The sequence below is a fragment of the Venturia canescens genome, chromosome 7, assembly GCF_019457755.1.
Source record: "Venturia canescens isolate UGA chromosome 7, ASM1945775v1, whole genome shotgun sequence".
Classification (NCBI taxonomy): domain Eukaryota; kingdom Metazoa; phylum Arthropoda; class Insecta; order Hymenoptera; family Ichneumonidae; genus Venturia; species Venturia canescens.
Genome location: NC_057427.1, coordinates 11,960,586 through 11,980,140, shown reverse-complemented (window position 1 = coordinate 11,980,140; position 19,555 = coordinate 11,960,586). Strand labels below are relative to the sequence as shown.

At 37.5% G+C, this 19,555-nt stretch overlaps 5 protein-coding genes across 12 annotated transcripts; 3 read left to right on the top strand and 2 right to left on the bottom strand.

Annotated features, from left to right (window-relative positions):
* Nucleotides 1–1,013: 1,013 nt before the first annotated feature.
* LOC122414112 (fas-binding factor 1) lies at nt 1,014–6,367 on the top strand. Of its 4 annotated transcripts, none has more exons than XM_043424987.1 (10): nt 1,014–1,144; nt 2,229–2,406; nt 2,487–3,142; nt 3,434–3,895; nt 4,120–4,328; nt 4,406–4,872; nt 4,942–5,318; nt 5,435–5,757; nt 5,825–5,957; nt 6,040–6,367. In XM_043424987.1, exons 2-10 carry the CDS (start codon nt 2,229–2,231, stop codon nt 6,139–6,141), a joined length of 2,907 nt encoding a protein of 968 aa, XP_043280922.1. In that variant the 5' UTR covers nt 1,014–1,144; the 3' UTR covers nt 6,142–6,367. The 4 variants fall into 4 exon arrangements, with proteins under 4 accessions (XP_043280922.1, XP_043280923.1, XP_043280920.1 ...); XM_043424988.1 differs by lacking the exon at nt 1,014–1,144 and adding an exon at nt 1,721–1,971; XM_043424985.1 differs by lacking the exon at nt 1,014–1,144 and having other exon boundaries at nt 2,014–2,406.
* Nucleotides 3,018–7,381, bottom strand: LOC122414122 (uncharacterized). 4 transcript variants are annotated; one of them, XM_043425003.1, is made up of 6 exons: nt 7,127–7,381; nt 6,914–7,046; nt 6,571–6,691; nt 6,376–6,484; nt 6,215–6,285; nt 3,018–3,154 (listed from the first exon to the last, which is right to left on the bottom strand). In XM_043425003.1, exons 1-5 carry the CDS (start codon nt 7,248–7,250, stop codon nt 6,239–6,241), a joined length of 534 nt encoding a protein of 177 aa, XP_043280938.1. In that variant the 5' UTR covers nt 7,251–7,381; the 3' UTR covers nt 3,018–3,154; nt 6,215–6,238. The 4 variants fall into 4 exon arrangements, with proteins under 4 accessions (XP_043280938.1, XP_043280941.1, XP_043280939.1 ...); XM_043425006.1 differs by having other exon boundaries at nt 6,215–6,279; XM_043425004.1 differs by lacking the exon at nt 3,018–3,154 and having other exon boundaries at nt 6,196–6,285.
* Nucleotides 7,382–7,478: 97 nt separating this feature from the next.
* Nucleotides 7,479–12,940, top strand: LOC122413741 (uncharacterized). 2 transcript variants are annotated; one of them, XM_043424301.1, is made up of 3 exons: nt 7,479–8,364; nt 9,092–9,687; nt 9,915–12,940. In XM_043424301.1, exons 1-3 carry the CDS (start codon nt 7,854–7,856, stop codon nt 11,802–11,804), a joined length of 2,997 nt encoding a protein of 998 aa, XP_043280236.1. In that variant the 5' UTR covers nt 7,479–7,853; the 3' UTR covers nt 11,805–12,940. The 2 variants fall into 2 exon arrangements, with proteins under 2 accessions (XP_043280236.1, XP_043280238.1); XM_043424303.1 differs by lacking the exon at nt 7,479–8,364 and adding an exon at nt 8,581–8,702.
* A 99-nt stretch (nt 12,941–13,039) lies between these two features.
* On the top strand, nt 13,040–16,106 carry LOC122413744 (cilia- and flagella-associated protein 91-like). The gene is made up of 8 exons (XM_043424309.1): nt 13,040–13,244; nt 13,335–13,513; nt 13,606–13,814; nt 13,933–14,293; nt 14,400–14,734; nt 14,819–15,040; nt 15,117–15,418; nt 15,506–16,106. The coding sequence occupies exons 1-8, from the start codon at nt 13,132–13,134 to the stop codon at nt 15,975–15,977; spliced, it is 2,193 nt and encodes a 730-aa protein (XP_043280244.1). The 5' UTR covers nt 13,040–13,131; the 3' UTR covers nt 15,978–16,106.
* On the bottom strand, nt 16,106–19,265 carry pall (pallbearer). The gene is made up of 3 exons (XM_043424315.1): nt 18,625–19,265; nt 18,282–18,530; nt 16,106–17,750 (listed from the first exon to the last, which is right to left on the bottom strand). Exons 1-3 carry the CDS (start codon nt 18,709–18,711, stop codon nt 16,980–16,982), a joined length of 1,107 nt encoding a protein of 368 aa, XP_043280250.1. The 5' UTR covers nt 18,712–19,265; the 3' UTR covers nt 16,106–16,979.
* Nucleotides 19,266–19,555: the final 290 nt, after the last annotated feature.

Here is a 19,555-nt window from a genome sequence, read left to right as displayed (position 1 = left end):
CTGTGGGCGACAGCGTTGTTAGTTTTCCGCTTGAGAAGTTGAAGGAGAATTTTTTGTCTTGAAGTCACATGGCGCTTGGCATCGTCGGGCGTTGTCACCGAATTTTTGATGATAATAACAGGTAGGACTGTTTGCTGGGATTCGAGCACGAGATTTTGATCTTGATCTCGATCTGTTCCCGTTTTGTTGCACCAGCTTGTTGAGCGTGCTAGCAATTTCTTTCATTTGGGCCGAAAGTTTGTCTATTTGGTCTTGCATGCTTTGTTTTTCTTTCGCTTTGGGTTTGGCGAGGTCTTGATGACTCGCAGCCATCACCTGCGAGTTGGTGTTGAAACTTGTAGTTGGCGTTGCAAAATTGTTTGCAACTTCAACGATTTTGTCGGCCTGTGCTGCCACTTTGGTCAAATCTTGATCCTCGTTGATGGCGAGGATGGCTCGCACATGCTCAGGGAGATGTTCAAAGAATAATGTGCGCAGCGCTGGGTCGTTGAGCTGTCCACCGGCTTGGTTTTTTATTTGTTGCAGGATCATCGATGGTTTTTCGTTTGTGAATTCAATGCCTCTGAGCAAACGTCGTAGTTTAGTTTCTGCAGTTTCAGCATACATGGTGAGTATTCTGTTTTTTATAGTCACATACTTGCTTTCAGCTGGCGGTGTGCTCAGCAGATCTGACACAGCTGGCAAGGTGTCATTGTCGAGGTGCAGAAGAACGTGGCGATATTGAATTGTATCGTCGGTAATTCCGTTGAGTTGAAAGCTGTTCTCGATTAAACCGAACCAGATTGCTGGATTGGCCTTCCAAAAGGGTGGCAGTTTGAGGTTAACCGGCGTGGTTGACATGTTACCTGGTATGTTTTCGCTGACTTCTGTTTGTATTTGTAGGAGATTTCCTTCGAGTCTTCGTTGCTGTTCTTTGAGAGCTTCGAATGGATTCTCGTTGATTTGATGGGTATGCGTGGATTCCGGTGGTTCCTGGGAACCCTGTGCGGATGCAGTTTGGACAGAAGTCGTTTCTGGTGATGGTGGATAAGTTGCTTCGGAGGTTATGTTGGTCGGCGAAGCTTGTGAGCTTTGAGATCGTGTGACGGCACCTACCATTCCTCGTCGGGGTCACCAATTGTAGCGGATAAATAAGGACGGCTTGGTAGAGTTAAACCTAGTTTATTATCACACTACATAAATATAAAATATCAAAAGTATGAAGGAAAAAGCGATGATGATCGTAACGCGCGAACAACCAGAATCTCTCTCTACGCCACAGCTCTAGCGGCTTCTTTTACACGCACGCGCAGTCGAGATCCTCTCGGACTTTTAGGATTTGTTTCCTTCTACTGGCATGTGTGGTGTCGCTCGTGGTCGATGTGAGGCTTGTCGAGGGCGCCACACATTAACCACCAACCTCAACACTGTTTTAAACATTTTTAAAAATTTTTTATCACTATTTTTTTAATCATTTTCAATTATATGAATATGGTGTACCATAAAAATTAATGAAAATTAATAAAATAATGTAAAGTGGTCGGTCACCGTTAAATATTTTAAGCTGCAATATTCCGGTACCAGTATATAACCGACGACCAGCAGCCCTTTAAGACTCTTATTCAGAACTTAATGTTTTTTTTTTTCTAATCAATTCACGTCTTTAATGAATTACAAGGTGATTATTGAAGAAAGAAACAAAATTCGACGTTTTTTGCGTTGTTTTTGAAGAATGTTTATTTTGATAGGGAAAAGTAGCGCCGATAGGAGCAGCACTTGTCAATGAATGAATATTGTGACAGCTCATTTCGTATTTGTATACATAAAAAACTCCAAGGAAACAGTGCCGGAGTTCACGAGTCACTCTTAGCTTTACAAATAGGCAGTCCGTATATTAACTTTACTTCTCTAGTTACAGTCATGCTCAGCTAAATGATTATTATTTGTTTTTATGAATAAGAATTGATTGAGTCCAGTTCAAATAATTGAAAGGTAAAATGGGATTATCTAGCGATCAGATAAAAATGGTTTTGAGCAATTAAAAAAAATCCTATTTATTTGTTTGAAAATACATTCTCCAATATATTATTATTCCAAAAATATCACTCCATCAAAGTGTTACTATTTTTGTCTAAATTTCTTTAATTTTACTGGTTTCTGCTCTTCAATTAGTTTCTATCAATATTTATATTAATATTCTAACGAATATAAAAAAAATGTTCAGACCTTTTTTTCAATTTTTGCTACAGATGGGCGATTTTTCTGACGAATCTGACATAAATCCCTCGGAGATGGAAAGAATGGTTGAAGAATTGGAAGATCTCGACAATACGTTGCTCAGAGGTCCTTCAATGAAACAAGGTCCTTTTCCCAACAGCAGTGAAAACAAGGATATAACGGAAGTGAAAAAGAGAGTAGCTTTCAAGGGTATTCGAGAAACGTTTTTCAGTAGTAAGGTATAAATACAAAGAGAATTATGAACAGACACGATGTTGAATTAATTTCAGACGACGACGATCCTCTAGCTGATTTACTGAGCGACGATGATGCTTCGTACGGGATTAAAAAACCAAACATTTCTGCCACGAAAAGCAGTCTCGTGGCGGACTTGTTTGGAATAAAAAATCAAAAGCCGGAAGAAAAAAAAACTGAACTGCCAAAAGCACAGAAGCCACCGGAAGTGCAGAGCGTTGAAGGAAATCGAGAGACGATTATTCCGGATGAGCATTTGCAAACTACCAAAAAGTCCGCAGTGCCGCCGGCTCAAGGACGCACGGTTTCTCAGAATACTCGGGAAAAATCACAGAATGTTGAAGAAAAAGCTGGGAAGACGGAAGACTCGCAAAAACTGCCCAGTGCCAAAGCTCGAAAATCTTCCTTGATGGAGGATTTGTTCGGCACCAGATCACGATCAGCTCCGAGCATAGAAATCGATCCGCGACCAATTATCTCAAAACCCAATAACCAGAATTCGTCAAATCCGGTTCGTCCGGAATCCTCCAAATCCGAACCACCGACCAAAAGCTCTTCCGGTTACGTCGTCGATTTTGGAACGGTCAGAGAATCTCGAAGAGGCAGACAAAGTTCTGCAGTCATCAGCGATCCACTCGGATTATTTTCAGACTCCAAACCCACCGAACCGGTCACTCAAACTCCCGTTGACGTAAGTTTTTTCCTGAAAATATGCAAAATTTACATTTTTTTTAAATTCGAAATTACGTGGATTCAATTTAACGATCTTTCATCAATTTGTTTTCGTGTAAAAATTAATTTTTGCGTATGCATTTTAAAAGTTCAATTACACAGCGCTTTGTCTTAAAAATCTACGACTTCTGATCAAAATTATTCAGTCGAAATCAAATTGACGAATAATTCGAAACAATCCATTGAACTCGGTTTTATTTGTGATTAGAAATATAGTCGAATGCATAAATATTGTATTTTGTCGTTTTAGCCAGAAAAAAAGAAAGATTTGCAAGTCGATAAAAAACCGCACAACGAAGATTTGCCAGAATGGTTGGGTGGCACAGGAAAAACGAAAGAAACGAAAATGGAGATTGAAAAGCACCAACCCACCAGTAAAAAAGAACCTCAAACGAGCGAGCCTAATGCGGATCCATTGTTACAAAAAAATCATGAAACTCTTTTTTATCCTGATTTGTCGACGATGATGGGTACGCAATTTGATCAACAAGCTGCTTTGATTACCATGCAACAACAAGAACACGAGCTTAAAACTGCAGCCTCGTTGTCATATCAGAACGAGCAAGTGACTAAAATTGTTGAAAATCAAAAAGCGAAACTCGACGAGCAGGCTAAAATGTTCAATGTCCTGATAAAACATCAGCTCGACAGGCAAGCGATGCTCGAAACACAAATGAAAATTCAACAGGCTCGAATCGATCATTACATTCAAGTGAGTAAAAAAATTGTACGATCCTAAGGAATAGAGAGCAGACGAATTTTTAAAATCTTTTTCGTGAATGATATTGTTAAATTGAAATTCATCAAGTTTTGATATTGTCATTATGAAAATTCAATTTTTGGAAGCTTTAAAGATGACTGAATTGTCACATGTCCTAGTTTGAATATAAAGTCCAATCGTGTCATGTTTTGTGTTTTCATTTGACTAAACTGCAGACTTTGATGTCACAACCAACTTCTTTGCCAACTGGTTCGATTCCCGGAGAAAAAAGTGTCAATGAAACCGAGAAGTCAGAAGACGAATCGCTTGGTGCTGAAACCATGGTTAAAAAATTAGAATTGGAAAAATTGCATTTGGAAAACACAGTTGAAATTCTAAAGGAAAAGCACGAGGGCGAAATAACGATACTCCAAGAGTCATACGAGTAAATATCCAATGAGCCTACGATGTCAATAATCGGGATACGAGTATTGAATACGAAAACCGAACAATTTATTTCAGGAAACAACTTTCGTTTCAACGTCAAGGGATGGACAAATTGGAGAAAAAAATGTATGAATATTGCGAGGGATTGGAGAACGAGTGTGAAAAAAGGGTAGTAAAAATGAAGAGTGAAAAGGAGGAAATTGAAGTGAGTTTCAAAGAAGAAATTGAACGGTTGAAGAAAAATGAAAAAATACTCATCGAGGAAATGTATGATCGACATTCGCACAATGTTGAACTATTGCAAAAGGAACATGCCGAAACGATCGACGAGATAACACGTGCCAAAGAAATTGAACGGCAGGCTGTTGATACTATAAGCAATCACAAAACTGATCTCGTTGATTTGTTACAACGTTCGGAACTTGTTTTTGAGAATTTTCAACAGTTTCAACAAAAGTTTGAAATCAGAAACGAAGAATTCAGCGAGACCCGTGGAGCTCATCTGAAAAAACAGGAGGAACATTTGCAGCGTAAATTAAAAAGTTCAATATTTTTCGTTTTTAATAGAAATTTTTATGTTTATGAGCTCAATGATGTTTTCTTATTTTCAGTGCTCAGAAACCAATTGAATTTGCAACAAGACTCTTTAGCGGATGAACGAAAAAGATTGTTGGAGATTGCCCACAACTTGGATGTGGGCACGGCTCAATTGACAGCGGAGTTCAAGAAAAACAGTTCGTTACTCAACGAAACCGAGGAACGATTGGCTATTAGGGAACGCGCACTTATACGTGAGAAACAATTGTTTGACGAACAAGTGAAATGGGAGCGTGAACATTTGCAGGTAATTAAAGACGCATGGTCGAAGGAACAGGAACGTCAGTTGAACGTAATTCACACTGAGAGAGAAAGCGTTGCTAATGAAAGAGCAAAATTGGAAGTATCCTTCAAGCTGAAGAGCAGCGAAGATGAAATGGCTAAGATTGAGGTAAGAAGAAAAACGAAAATTCATTTTGATGAAAAAATTTGAGCATTTTTTACACGTTTGCTTATTACGATAAAACAATATTGAAAATAAATTTAAAAAAAATGCTTTATGGTCAGTTGGAAGCTGCATTGAAAACTGCCCAGGAGGCAGCGCAGGAAGCGAGTCAAGAGAAACTAAAGTGGCAGGAAAAATGTCGTTCTCTTGATGCGCAAAAATGTTTGCTGCGAGAAAAAGAGAAACACTTGGTCAATAAAGCCAAGGAATTGGAGACTTTAACGCAGTCGGCGTTGAAAAAACGAGACGAAGGTATCGAAGCGTTAAAAGAGGCAAAACGTGTCGAACAGCGGCACAAAGAGCATCTTATGGAGTTGCAAATTCAGTTAGAGAGTTTGGCTCATCGAGAGAACAGAAAAGCCACTGAAAAATTGCACATTGCGAGGTAAGAATTTGTTTTTCAACTTTCGTAAAATTAGGAACTCGTAATTATTGTGGAACCTTTTTTTCAGGGAGAAACTAGCTTCAAGGGTCTTTGCGGCTGAGAAACCAGAAAAAGATACAAACGAACGAGTCTCATCAGTACCCCTCGCGAATGATAGATCCTTTATATCGAATCATTCTCATATTTCAACGCATTTTAAGGTAATTTCGAAAGATTCGTAATTTTTCAACTTTATCAGTCGACTCGAGTCTCCGTTTTAATGTCTAAGTTTGCCAATTCCAGGATGTAGTTGATCCACACCTCTTGATGCTCAAACTGGATCTCGACAATAAATTAGACACTACGGAGGAACTCCTTGCCAGTATGCAAGTCATCAGTCAATAATTTAAAACTCACGTAACAGTATTTTATACAAAAAAAATATTGTAATGTTTCTTACTCAAAATAAGTTACGCACTAGTCATGATGAGGTCCCAAATTGTTACTCATCAAATATTGTTCTCTCCAGGTCTTGTTCATTATCTGCAACTAAGCAAATAAACATCAAGCTCTGTCATTTTGTATACTCAAAAAATTCATACCAATAAAATATTATTTGTGCATTAATAAATAATGTACCATTATCCATTTCTATAATGACATGCATATTTTCCATCAATGTTTCTAATTTGTCGATCGATGATTGTGTAGCTTTGTATACGTCAGAACTCGATTGCGCGCAGGATTGCTAAAATAAAATTGTAAATATATTACAATATCAAAGTCTGCCATATTAAAGTTCAAAAACAATGGAAATATAGAAAATTCTCATACCACGCTGCTGGTTAATTTGAAACCGTTATTTTGCAAATTATTTTCAGAGTCTGGCTTGGTATAGACATTTTTGGCATTATTCATGAAAGCAATTGCATCATTCAGAAAGTCCAAAGTTTGCCTAGAACATATGATAAAGGAATTTCGAATGAAGTGGTAATAATGATTGGAGAGTCATAACAAAAGCTGATAGTTAACCTGAATGATATTCCACTACGCAACCAATTATCTAGTTAAATAAATGCAATAATTGAAGTTGCGAAGTATTTTCATATTCGAATCTATCAGTTTTTGTTCTGAACCTTCTTGATTGAGGATGCTTAGAAAAAAAACAGGTTTATACTTGTGATATTTGTTCGAGATCGGCAGACCGTCGAGTTGCTTTGATTCGTTGACAACTTTGCTAATTGCGTGTTTATGACCGGTTATGATGTGTAAATTTCTGCCGATGGTTTCTATATATTGATTAGTTTGATCTAAATACACAAATATTTCTTGTTATCGGCTATTCTTGTTAAAAAATGACTCGGGTGTAGATGCAAAAAGTTAATATAACCTGACAGTTTTCGTAATTCCTTAATACGAGAGTTGTATTGACGGTTTTCTTCACACTCCAGCGTTAATAATTCTGCATCACTAGCTTTGCGTGATTCACGTAGGAGTGTTATTGTGGTATCCATCTCACTGAGAAAAAATAGTTAATCTCAAACGTTAACAGGAATAGTTTGAAAAGTTTCAATTGTCAAACACAAGTCAAACAGTTCAAACTTAACGTTTCGCGCGAACAGCTGATTCTTCGTTTTGTAAAGGCGCCGATTCGTTGGTGGGTGGCATGTTACACAGTCGGTAACGAGCGTAACTGTGCCATCTGCAGTGAATTGACACAATTTTTGCTTGAACCTCTTCATCACAAAACGTCAAAAATCAGAGCTTTCGTGTCAGAATAGTCTCCTTGATATAAAGAGATAAATAAAGTACATATTGGATGTGTTCTAAACAATTCAGCATTTCTCTGCAACACAACAAATGAATATACACGAATAGCAAAGTGTTCGTCATATTGATTGCCAAATGAAACCAGATATTAATAAATTCTTTCCATGTCATAGCCATGGAATATCTTGAGAATTGCATCAATTGATACTTCTGTTGTAAACAGTGAGAGTTTTGTGTTCAATGTAAACAGTCACAGTTTTGTGAATTTTGCTCGGTATAACAATAACGAGTATTAAACTTATTTACGAATCGACAAACGAGAAAATTGCGGCTTCAAATCGGAAACAATGTCGAATGTATATCCAACATTGCCTCGGCTGAGTGTCAGAGACAGTTTCGATGAAGATGATTTGAGCGATGTCGACGATGAAGTGTTTATAAGGGATGGAAAAAATGGGGGTTTGAAATTGGATGAAGATCGAGGTGTAAAAAGGCCTTTAATGGCACCAAGGAGAAAAGTCAAAAATGGCAAAATTAATGGAAATCAAAAATTACCTTACAGAGCTCTTTTGGCTCCCTTTTGCTATGGCTTACTTGCTCTTCTGGTACTTCTCGGGCTCATCATTGCTTGCATTTATACGGTCAATCTGTTCCCCATACCTATTGATATTCTGAAAAAATGGATGTACGGCAGTGAGAAGAAAGTTTTAGATGCATTGAATGTTGTCCCATGCACCTCGCTTGCCTCTTCTGTTCTTTGGACTCGAACTTTGCCAAAATTGACATCCGAAGCTCCGTTTAGAAGTAATGATGTTAATGGAGATCAAATTGACGACATTATTGTTGGATTCAGCACAGGTATATATCCAAAGTTTTGAAGCATCATTTTTTGTCAAAAAAAAAAAATGTCCCGAATATTTGTTAATAAGTATATGGTTTGTGAAATATTTGCAATAGAAAGCCAATATTGCAGATTTGAGAAACTATCTTGACTTAAGAGTTTCATCAGTAAATTGCACGTTTATTAATGTTGTAATTATTATTTATATTTTTCTTTGTTTTTCTTATGTTTTTCAGACTCGACCACAATGAATTTTTTTATTTAGAAAAAACATCGTCGTATGCACGTATGTTTGCATCTGTGTCCATTGTCTCTTGTGCAAAAAATGTATATTGTATACATACAAATTGCTAAGGTGATTAACTTTTTTATTTATTGTCGCTTTTTTCACATAAAATTATTTATGCCATTTCGTTATTGTATTTGCAGCATTTAAAACCTGATCATTGTTTTTTTCAGTCTATTTTTTTAAATTTAGCAAATTTACAGAAAATATTTTGCTTGCTTTGTTTACAAAAATTCAATCAGCTTCTATCGTTTGTTGAACAAATTTATTTTATATTTTAGATTTTTTCATGTCTGAAATTACAGAAGTATAAACTGAATTATTATCAGATTTGTACATATTTTAGATAAAAATAAATTTCGAAGCAGAAATAAAGTGAATGCTGAATGGAAACAATTTGATCAAAGTGAAATCTACCCCATGAAGTTAGCCAAATAATTTGTGTTTTTAATTTTTAGGATTGGATGCTATGGACGCCCCAGAAAATTTGTGCGATTTTTATTTTGGCGGTCAAAAGCCTTGCTTAGGAGGAATCATGGCATTGGATGGTAAAACTGGTTCAACGATATGGACCCACTGGACAGCACATGCAATTTTTAATGTCAATTGCGAAGTGGATATCACAAAGGATAATGTAAAAGATTGTTTGATAACCGGAAGAGGTGGAATTTTGCACACAGTGGATGGGAGTGATGGCACAGCTGTATGGAAATTCAAGCTCGAATCCAAAATGACTTCTGAAGAAGGAAGTATCTTGGACGTTTATGACGCTACGTTTATGAATGATGTGGATGGTGATGACATCGGAGATGTGATTGCTTCGCATACTTTGCAATCCGGTGATTTAAGGTCTAGCGAAATTATTCTAATTTCTGGAAAAACTGGAAGTATCATTCGACGCGTCGATTTCCCAAGAAAAGAAGAACTTTTCATTGCGCCGCGACCTCTCGTACATCCTGATGGGGAAATGCTGCTCGTACTTGTTTCAAGCACACCAAAAAAATCCGGCGGCCTCTACATCATATCGTACAGCGAGTTAATTCATGGGCATTTGGTAAAAATTATAAACGATTTCTCATTTAAATTAATAGAATTTAATAGTAGTCATTGGATTTTGAGAAAGGATCCTAGCAAAATTTTGAAATTGACAGAGTTACGTTACACCCAAAAAAATTTTTCAACTGTTTGAATTCTTTTGCATGCGTTGGCAGATTTTTTAGATTAAAAGTAGATTGCGATTTATAATTTTTAGTTAAAACAAGATAAAAAATTGAATTTCAGCATTTGCGTGAACTTTACTGGGGCCTAGGAAAAGGAATATTGTTGCCACCAATCTTTACGGACATAACGTCGGACGGAACAGAGGACATAATAATAGCAACGGTGAATGCGACAATAATGGCATTCAATGGCCTAACATTGGAGCATATTTGGAATTACACGGTAGCCAATTCCGAAGTAATAAGTATACCGATTCCTGGTTATTACAACGACGACGACGTGCCTGATTTCATGGTGAAACATCAGATAGGACCTGGATATCCACTTTATTATTACACGGTATCAACGATATTGGACGGCAAGAATGGAACGCCGATTTTAGAAAAATCGATCACGGACACGCTGAGTGGTCAAATGTCTGGATTATCGATTAGCGTGGATGATTATGGCAATGATTGGTTTCTTTATTGGTCATCGAATTGTTTGAACCATGAAGATTCTCACGAAAAGTATCGTTTCCTCGCAGGCCAAAATTTGCTCTCACAGTCACGAGCCGATCTCTGCAAATTGCGTTTTAACACGACCCTCGTTACGAGATTGTGGGCGCTTAGTCAACACGTCGGTCCGCCCGGACAATCGATATATTTTTCCGAAGACTGGAAAACGGTCGAGTACAATAATTCGGTCGATCCGAGGCTCGAAGCGGACAAATATCTCAGTGACCATTCGAACTTCGACGATTTCACTCATATCTTGAACGAAGGGCTTCCTCTCGTTTCTGAAAGATCGCCTCGAGTCGAGAAAATTCATAGGAAAACTTCGAGTTTTCGACATCGAAACAACGGCAAAGACGAAGACGAAACGAGCAATTATTACAGAAAACAAATCGTCGTTCCAGCTGAAAATTCCGAAGAAAACAAAGACTTGGTTTATGCAAATAATCCTGCTGTTGCTGATAATTATCAAATTTATAAAGAACCAAAAATTTATAATTCCCGCAGAAAAAACGTCGATGAGAATTGGAACGATCAGAACGACTGGCAGGAAAGTGAGAAACAGTACGATATGATGTATGACGAAGATTCTGGTGAGTTGTCCAGGATGAGTGACGTTCGCGAGCAAAGAAGCGATTTGACCGGACCGGAAAATGCGCCGGTAAACAAATCCGAAGGCGTTAAAAATCAGTATGATCTCAACATGGATTATACGAACGGTGGTAGTAATTACGTTAAATATTCTCCCGTGTCTTCAGTCGAATCCGGTTTTTCGTTGTACAACGATGAAATAGTGAAACCGGAAGTGGAAAAAAAGAGGAGAAAGAGGCCCGGTGCAGACGCAACGAGAGCCAAAAGTTTTGGGAGATTCACTGAGAACGAAGATTACGCTGATATCGAGCAGATTTTCAAACGGGAATCGATGAGGAATTATTTCCAAACTAAAACTTCGAAGCCCGATAAAAATGAACGAGATAAACGCAGCGGTGGGGATGAAAGTAGAAAAATCGTCAAAGGAATTCAGCGACAACCACCCACAGGAATCTTATTGCCCTCGATTGCACCATCGACGAGTAAAACTTCCGTCGACTTGATATTTTCAACCTACTGGCTGCCGCCTTCGGAAATTTCTATCATACTGTCGCAACGCGATTTGGATTGCATCAAATCCAAACGCTCGACGAAAAACGAGTACGACAATGAAAATATCGTCGGCGAATGCCTCGCTGAACGCGGGGTTGACTATAAACTTTACCAAGAAAGCACATCTCGAGAAAACGTGAAAATACCTCTCGGCCAAATGACTGTTTATCGATTAAAATTGGAATGCGTTTGCCCCGATGATATGCTGCCTGGACAGCAATGCAAAAATATCTCTCAACAACAAAGTTGGCCCGCGCACTTAGGAATTTCGGCAAATGGTTTCTTCAAACCCCCCAATAATCGACGCACTTGAAATCTTCCATTTTTATTTCCCATTTAAATTAAAGTGCAATTCCTTGTGGAAAAACTTGACGTTAATATTCTCTGAAGCAGAAATTCATCGACTGTCAAACATGGAAATTCAACATTTTACAATTCCATTCTGAATGGAACATTTTTCATGCTCTCTCAACTCGACTGTGACTTTAAAATATGACTGCACACGTTTGACATGACACCAACAATTGAGTCGGAAAAATTCTGAATATATTTAGTCCTCTGTGAAACTTCAGAAACAATGGTTTCAGTATTAATATGTCCGAAAAGTTTGTCGTAATATTATTCAAACAAAACGATTGCGTAAACCGAATATGGCGATGCTTTTATAAATTCACATAAATTTTCTTAAAACCATATTTTCTTGTAGATTTTTCCAAAAATCGTTTGAAAATGCGTGAAAAATGAAAAATTTTACTTTTGGAAATAAGGCAAAACGAGGAATTTGAAATAATTGAAAAGTATTTTCAAAAGTCATTAGTTTGGTCGCAAAGTATATTGCATCGTTGAAAAATCCTATTTTTTATTCCAAGTGTATGATTACGTAACATTTCGTGACGTGAGCGATTTGAAAAAATGTATGACTTCCAAGATATTGAGTAATTATGAAATTCAACAAATATACACACCGTTTATAAAGTTGTCGCGTCGTTATGCTGGATTTCGAGGAAGCTGTCTCACCCTCGTAAATTTCAAAGCGAGCACGAAAAAAGTAGAAAATGCCCAAAAACTGTAGAGTAACCATCGATCGCACTATTTCAGGCTGTTGAAAAATATTATTACTCAACAATGCGTGAGAAATCATTTGAAAAATGAAGTAAACCAAAGACGAAAAAAAGAGAGCAAATCGTGAAATGAATGCGATTTTACACGTTCGATTGCAGACACAAAATAAGCGATATGAAAAATATAAACAAATGTTTGTTCTTATAAATTTTGTATGTATAGATAAGATACTAAGATTGGGGGAAAGAATGTAGAGTCTAGAAAATTCATTGAATTTGTGTTGAATCATTTCCTTTTGTAAGCAAAAGGACTAACTAAACATTTTTCTGTATTAAATATTTAAACATTCGTTAAGAAAAGTTCAATAAACTGATTGATGTAAAAAAATGTTGGTTACTCCTTCGTTTCAAAGAATGTCTGACCAGCCGGGTATTTATTTCCTGTGGCAACCGAAGTTTGATCGATAGAATGTTGAGTGACTTTCGTGGAGAATATTGAAGAATTTTCGTAGTCGAAAACAAAAGTTTATCCAAAGAAATGTCATTGGTAATCGTAGGTTTGTATATTCAGTAGCAATTATGTCGATAAGTGTAACGAAATGTGCTGCAGCCTCGATAATTATAAAGTCGTGTTATCAGCCATCGATTTGTCGTCCGGAATCAAAGTCGTTGGATCACGAAAAAAGGTCGAGGTAAAATCGTACTTAAAAATATAGATAATTTTCTCCTTCGCCAGTTGCAGCGAATCGTTCTGTGACAGCTCACCATTTTTCACGTTTCAGGAGCCCGAGTTATCGAATCCACGGGTCAGGAGGCGGAGATGGAGACGAGGCAACGACAATTTACGAAAATCGAAATAACGAAGAATTGGCCAAGTGCAAAGGAACCCAAACGGATTATCGGGAAAGTGAAAGCCAAACTTCACCATGGGAAGCACCTTACAAAATAGCTGCTCGGTCAAGTACGTTTCTCATGCTCAAATTCCATTGGATCGCAACTCGATTGACATTTCCTTCAAAATAAATGATCAATGGCTCACTATATTCGATGCAGAAAAAAAACCTGAAATTTTGAGTCTGAGGACGTCAACCTGGGGAAATGGATTGCCAGCTGGTATGCACGAAATTCTAAGAATCAAGAGGATGCGAATGAAGAGAGCTTGGCTGGAGGTTCTGCCGCCGATGGATACCCCGGAGAATGTCAAAATTTGTGATGCCATCATTTCGGCGATTGAAGCGAACGAGTGGGCTTTCCGGGAGGCGGTAAGTTCGATGAAAAGTTATGAATTATTGAGCTAAAAATTAATCGATCAGTGTTGTAATGTCGAAAATGCATTGTTTATGATTCTTATGAACAAAATGATTGTTTCACTGTCGTTAGGAGATTCAATTCGTAATGGAATCGCAGCTGGAATTATTGGAAAAAATGAGAGAAAACAAGGCGAAAATCAAACAAGAAATTATTGGCCAGAGAATCGAGAGATTTGCGAATCGTTTGGGTCAGCAGCGAGACCAACGAATAGTCGGTATAAGAGGAAAGTTTTTGAGGGAAGTTCGGAAATTGAATCGCAAGCATCGTGGGTCCAGTGCAGCGACGTATAAACTTCATCGCTCAGACATTATTGCAAGATACGCAAATCCGAGTTCGCACATGTACGCACCAGAAATGCGTTTTGGTTTCAAGTCAAAACCTTCTCATGAAATATTGGATAAAACGTTGCTTTCCGAGGCTTACGTGACCAGTGAGTGTAGAACAAAGGAACAAAGTTTACATTTTTTTTAGATAATAAAAAAAAACCAACTCAGTCTTTTGCAACGGATGCAAAAATTTTGAATATTTTCTTCCAGGCGACATTGCAGTCGACGATTCGTTGAAATGGTTACCAACGAATGGAGAATTGAAAGATTCGAGATTGATCCGAAGAGCCGACGATTTGTGCATCCGCCGCACTCGATGGACCGACGAAAAGCTCAAGAAGCTCCACGCGGATTTGAAATCCATCAGATTGAACGAAAGCAAAAAGGGGAAAAAAGAGAGACCGCAGCTGTTGAAACGGAAAATCAAATTGCCAGCTTTGCCGGTGACACCGTTGAGAAGGAGAACCGATGACAAAGACAATTACTGGGAAAGCAGCTCCTTGTTCTTGCAAAAAATCACGAGAGGCAGGGCGGTTCAGTGCATGGTAAAAAAAAATTCCTCCATTTTTTTTCTTCCATTTATCACCCGATGCGGTTCAAATGAGAAAAAATATTTTTCATCTTTCAAGATGTACGAGGGTCGCGATCGTTGTAGAGAATTGATAGAAGAGCTTAAATCGACAGACTTGCTCAAAGACCCTGAAGAAATTTCCCATCGAAATAACGCCGCGAATGTATTCGCTCAATCTCGGGAGCAGAGAGACCGATTCATCAAAGATAATCGTCTCGATGAAGTTCTTGATTCGTTGGAGGGCATTTCTGTGGCTGGCCTGTTGGATATGCTCAGCAAAGTGAGTTTCGTAATTGAAGCTTTCTCAAAAAATACAACGATGCAAATCGCTGCGAATAAACATTGGAAATCTGTAGGAAGAGACGCGTCTGCGTGAAGAACGAAAAGCTCACGCTCTGGCCATGTTAATCGAAAGGGAGAGAACGCGAAGAGAAGCCGAGGAAGCTGGCAGGCGACAACTGGAGCGCAATCGTCGTCGGGAACTGGACGAGATGTTCCGTCAAGTGGTCAAAGTCAATCAAGACACTGTTCAAGCATATTTGGAAGGTGTCATTAACGAAGAAATCGAGATAAGTGCGGAGAGAGAGGCGAAGCAATATGTCGAGGGAATTGCCGATGAAATCGATGCCTCAGTGGCAGAGTATCAAGAGCAAGAACCGTGAGGCGAACAAAAATTTCGATAATTCAATTTTTTTTCTATGTTGTTGTTTTATGGATTATTGATTCGTTCTATTTTTTTCTTCAGAGATCCAATTCGAGACCAAGAAATGATCGCAGACATGGTGCACAACTTTTTGCTGCCAGAAGTCAACAAGCAGATGATGAGGCAGAAAATACACGACAGACAGCAGGGTTATCTTCGCGAAGCTCATCTCATGATTTACAATGAAATGAAGAACTTGAAGTCAGGAGAAAGCGACAACTTGGGAGATTCGGTTGATGAAAAAATTCACGAAGACGAGGAAAAAGTCGACGAGAACAGCGACAACTTGGAACGTTTTTCCAGCGGGGAATTTCACGAGGAAGATAAGTCAAACGACGATGAAAATAAGAGCGCGAAAGATTTTGGACAAGAACAATCTTACAGTGAGGTAGAAAAATGTGTCGATGACAATGACAAATCGCAAACGTTTTCAAGCGATGAGTCTCATGGAGGGAGTGAATCCATGAGCGAGGAAGATATTGAATTATATGACGAGATAAAAAAATTGACGTAAAGCAATCAACAAATAATTGAAATAGTTTCGATGTTTTTTCTTCAACGGAAGGAATAGATTTCGTCGAACGCAATATCTTTTGTGTGGTTTTTGTTTTTATTGTCCGTAAATATAAAGCATTATGAGTATTATCGATTTTCAACAATTATTTATTTCCCTTACATTCTTTCATTGGCATTTGACTATTTCCTTATTTTCTATGTATTTGGGCAATAGTCATTACGTTTGTTTTTCTCCGTAGCACACGAAATCTACATCGCGATATGACGAATTTTCTTTCTTTTCATTTATGTATGTTTATCTGCACTTACGAGCTTAAAACTCAAAATCACACAGTTTCCATACAGGAAAAGTTTTCCAAAACCATTTCTGTAAAAAGTAGACCCATTTTTTTCTGGATATTAAAAATCAGCGGTCGTTTACATCGATACATTCGCTGGCCCGTTGGAATCTTTTCCATAAAATTGAACAGCAGTCAGCAAAATTTTGCGACATAAACGAATTACTTGTTGAATTACGCAAAGAATTACTAGAAAAAAATGCCCGCTACGTTTTAGTTCGTTGTTCAATCGGAAAATCGTAAAGCGATTTCCAAGAAATGGTATTGCTCAATCGAAGAATAAATCCACAGAGAAATTAAATAAGAATCTTGAATTTGACGATAACAAGGATACTATTTTATGATTTTATTTTCTCTCGAGCATTCGGCAGTGTTCAGATATGTACATATTTCGTGCGATGTAATTGATGCGCGATTGCCGAATAGTGAAACAATAATTGGCTAGCAAACCAGTAACTTGGGTGAAATGTTCGAAAAATTATTAACAAAGTAAAATTAAATGAATACGGGGAGTAGAGAAAAAATTATACTACGCAGCAATTAAGGCGATTAAAAATAAAAACGACAAGAGTTTCGGTTTTCTCAATGTTTTATGAACGCGATACTTACAACGTTCTATATATTTGGAAAAAAAAGAAAGAAAAGAAAAAAAACACGGAGTACTAGTGTTTGGTACAGTTGGAGGAAAAATCGTCGGTAGAATTTGTGCAGAGAAGTTCAGAAATGAATTTTTTAAACTTGACATCTTTCGCATCACTGGATGACTTTCTTTCGATAATGAGTTTCCGTTTTTTCGCCATCAATTGTTTCACTTGTGAGGATTCGTTGTCTCGTGGTTCCACGATATCCATACATTTTCTCTTGCAATTATCAATAGCATCAGATTTTTGAGCTTCTTCGCGAGATCGTGTCAATTCAGCGTTTAAATCGACAATTTTTTGCTCCCAATCTTCGAAGTGCCGTTTCATTTCGGCCAATTGTGCGTCCTGTTCGTTCAACTTTTTTGCCTGTTGCTTGAGCTTTATGCTCTGGGCTTTCATGTGAAAACTTTGTCTTTTTATTCGCAAATAAAGCTTGTTCATCCGATTCTTGGCTGTGAGAAATAATAATTTGTTTTGTTTCGTTTTGTTGTACATTTTTTTAAGAGCTTTGTTCAATTTCTCCGAATTGTACGTGTGTGCAGTTATGTATGAACTCGCACTTCCTCCGTGGTGCGTTAACATCAAACTTCCACCTGGCAAATCGTAAGGGGCAACCCCACTCGTCGAAGACGAAGTGTTCATGCTGTGCTTTAATGCTGGCAAAATTTTCTCGTCAAAATGTTCCATTGCCATGCTGCTGATGTCTCGCAGTTCCTGGAGAATCTCATACGCTCGTGGCGGAGTTTTCGAATCTCGGATCAATCGCAGTAGTCGGAATATTTCGTCGATCACCTGTGTAGGCATTAGACTTTTTGGCATTTTGTTTCTTTTATACTAAAGGGATTATTATCATTTTGTGCTAATCAACTATCAGCCGGTTTTCAAAATTTCAATACTTACTGATTACACAAAAATCTCAGACTCAAGCAATTTGTAAATTTGCACAGAAATTGATTTGGAACAGAGAAAATTTTCGAATGTCATAAAAATATTGTTCGATGGGAATATATTTCAAGAGATTCTTTACAGTAATGTAAAATAAGTTCCATGGGTATTATGATTGGTAAATTCCTATAAATCCTCATGCGATTGTCGAAAATATTTGAATTTTCAAAATGTCCTTAGCAGTTTTAAAAAAAGTTGGTCAATTCCCCAGTAGTAAAAAAGGAGACCAGAAAAATGTTACATTTGCTTTACGGTACAAAAAAGAGTTGTCTGATTACATTTTGAACATTTTATTTTGAAATTAATGTTTTCTTTAAGTATATTTTTTAATTAAATAATAAATAATATGTGGAAAATTTTGTTATAGTCAATACTTGCCTTCCCAGGTATGAAGCAACAGAGATGTAAGTTTATGTATTTGATAAATGTCATGGACAGCATAGAAATTCTTGTTTCTATGGCGGTAAGCGCATCGCAATGACGAGCCAAAGGATGAGTTCTTCTTTCGGACTCTCTTCTGGGCAATTTGCTCTTGACAGAACGAAGACATTGAGCATGATGTTTTTCCATCAGGCTGAAGCCACGATTGAGCAATTTTTGGCATGTTCGATTAAAATGTTTGCAGACCTATTAGACAAAGAATTCTCTTCAATTTCGATCCTTCTTTGCAAGATGATTACCGATTATCGTAGAAACCCTAAAAAACTAAGTTTTTACTTACGATTCTGTTTTTAGCGATTTCATCGTACGAGAGATTCGAGAGAATCGTCTCGAGCACTACATCAGGCAGATCAATAATTAGCAACATTTCAGTAATTAGTTTTATATACTGCCACAATGTACAGAGTAGGAGAACTTGTGAAAAAGTTGTTATATCCCAATTATATTCCAAGAATTTCTAAAAACGATTTATTTTGCGACGATTTTTGTTCTTTCTCGTCGAACTGCACTTCGGTACACTTAGTAAATGGCACTTCCTGTCGTGAACAAAGCACGATGTAATTTGATAGTATATCAATTGGGTCCTTTCGAATGAAAACAATGGTATTATGTTATGTATTTATAAAGTACGTCACGCTATCGAGTCTTGTACTTTCGCCTCCCTTTTGAAATCACGAATCACGAGCACTGCTCTACAAGACTGTTAGAAGCTCTATAGTACGTCGTTCCCAGTGAAAAACAAACAAAAACGTAACGTTCTTATTGTCATATAATACGTTGTGCACGCAATATATATTCAATATTCCATTGAAGATTATAAAAAAAAAAAATATACATGCACTTTCGCAAATATCTTCTCGATAATGTAGTTTTCGGTTGCGCGAAGGCGAAAAAACTGTTCCCTCAACAAGGAAACATAACCTAAGCTGACCTAATAATATATATGAATTAGAAAAGAAAAAAAGTAATGCAAATCACTGATAATGGCGCCTCTCATGGCAAAAATATAAAACATGAAATAACCATTTGTACTCCGTCACTAATGCAGATATTGAAAAACTCGAATTTGACAGTTGGTTTTCTATTCGGATTGCGAAGGTATGCAACTTTATATAAATATATTTCGTTTCCAAAAACTGTTGAAGCAATGGCCACGTTATTTCTAAAGCAAATTTAATTACCTCTGCAAGACCAACTTCTCTTACTGTGCG

Excerpts from the sequence above, each read along its gene's own strand:
- LOC122414112 (XM_043424985.1), top strand. The coding sequence starts at position 2,196 with ATGTTCAGACCTTTTTTTCAATTTTTGCTACAGATGGGCGATTTTTCT. Across the intron at positions 3,896-4,119 it reads GAATCGATCATTACATTCAA|ACTTTGATGTCACAACCAAC; the intron begins GTGAGTAAAAAA and ends ACTAAACTGCAG. Across the intron at positions 4,873-4,941 it reads TTTGCAGCGTAAATTAAAAA|TGCTCAGAAACCAATTGAAT; the intron begins GTTCAATATTTT and ends TCTTATTTTCAG.
- LOC122414122 (XM_043425003.1), bottom strand. The coding sequence starts at position 7,250 with ATGGATACCACAATAACACTCCTACGTGAATCACGCAAAGCTAGTGAT. Across the intron at positions 6,692-6,913 it reads ATCTCGAACAAATATCACAA|GCAAACTTTGGACTTTCTGA; the intron begins GTATAAACCTGT and ends CATATGTTCTAG. Across the intron at positions 6,286-6,375 it reads CATTATAGAAATGGATAATG|TTGCAGATAATGAACAAGAC; the intron begins GTACATTATTTA and ends TTATTTGCTTAG.
- LOC122413741 (XM_043424301.1), top strand. The coding sequence starts at position 7,854 with ATGTCGAATGTATATCCAACATTGCCTCGGCTGAGTGTCAGAGACAGT. Across the intron at positions 8,365-9,091 it reads TATTGTTGGATTCAGCACAG|GATTGGATGCTATGGACGCC; the intron begins GTATATATCCAA and ends TTTAATTTTTAG. Across the intron at positions 9,688-9,914 it reads AGTTAATTCATGGGCATTTG|CATTTGCGTGAACTTTACTG; the intron begins GTAAAAATTATA and ends ATTGAATTTCAG.
- LOC122413744 (XM_043424309.1), top strand. The coding sequence starts at position 13,132 with ATGTCGATAAGTGTAACGAAATGTGCTGCAGCCTCGATAATTATAAAG. Across the intron at positions 13,815-13,932 it reads AGTGGGCTTTCCGGGAGGCG|GAGATTCAATTCGTAATGGA; the intron begins GTAAGTTCGATG and ends CACTGTCGTTAG. Across the intron at positions 14,294-14,399 it reads TTCCGAGGCTTACGTGACCA|GCGACATTGCAGTCGACGAT; the intron begins GTGAGTGTAGAA and ends ATTTTCTTCCAG.
- pall (XM_043424315.1), bottom strand. The coding sequence starts at position 18,711 with ATGTTGCTAATTATTGATCTGCCTGATGTAGTGCTCGAGACGATTCTC. Across the intron at positions 18,531-18,624 it reads AAATCGCTAAAAACAGAATC|GTCTGCAAACATTTTAATCG; the intron begins GTAAGTAAAAAC and ends TTTGTCTAATAG. Across the intron at positions 17,751-18,281 it reads GTTGCTTCATACCTGGGAAG|GTGATCGACGAAATATTCCG; the intron begins GCAAGTATTGAC and ends ATGCCTACACAG.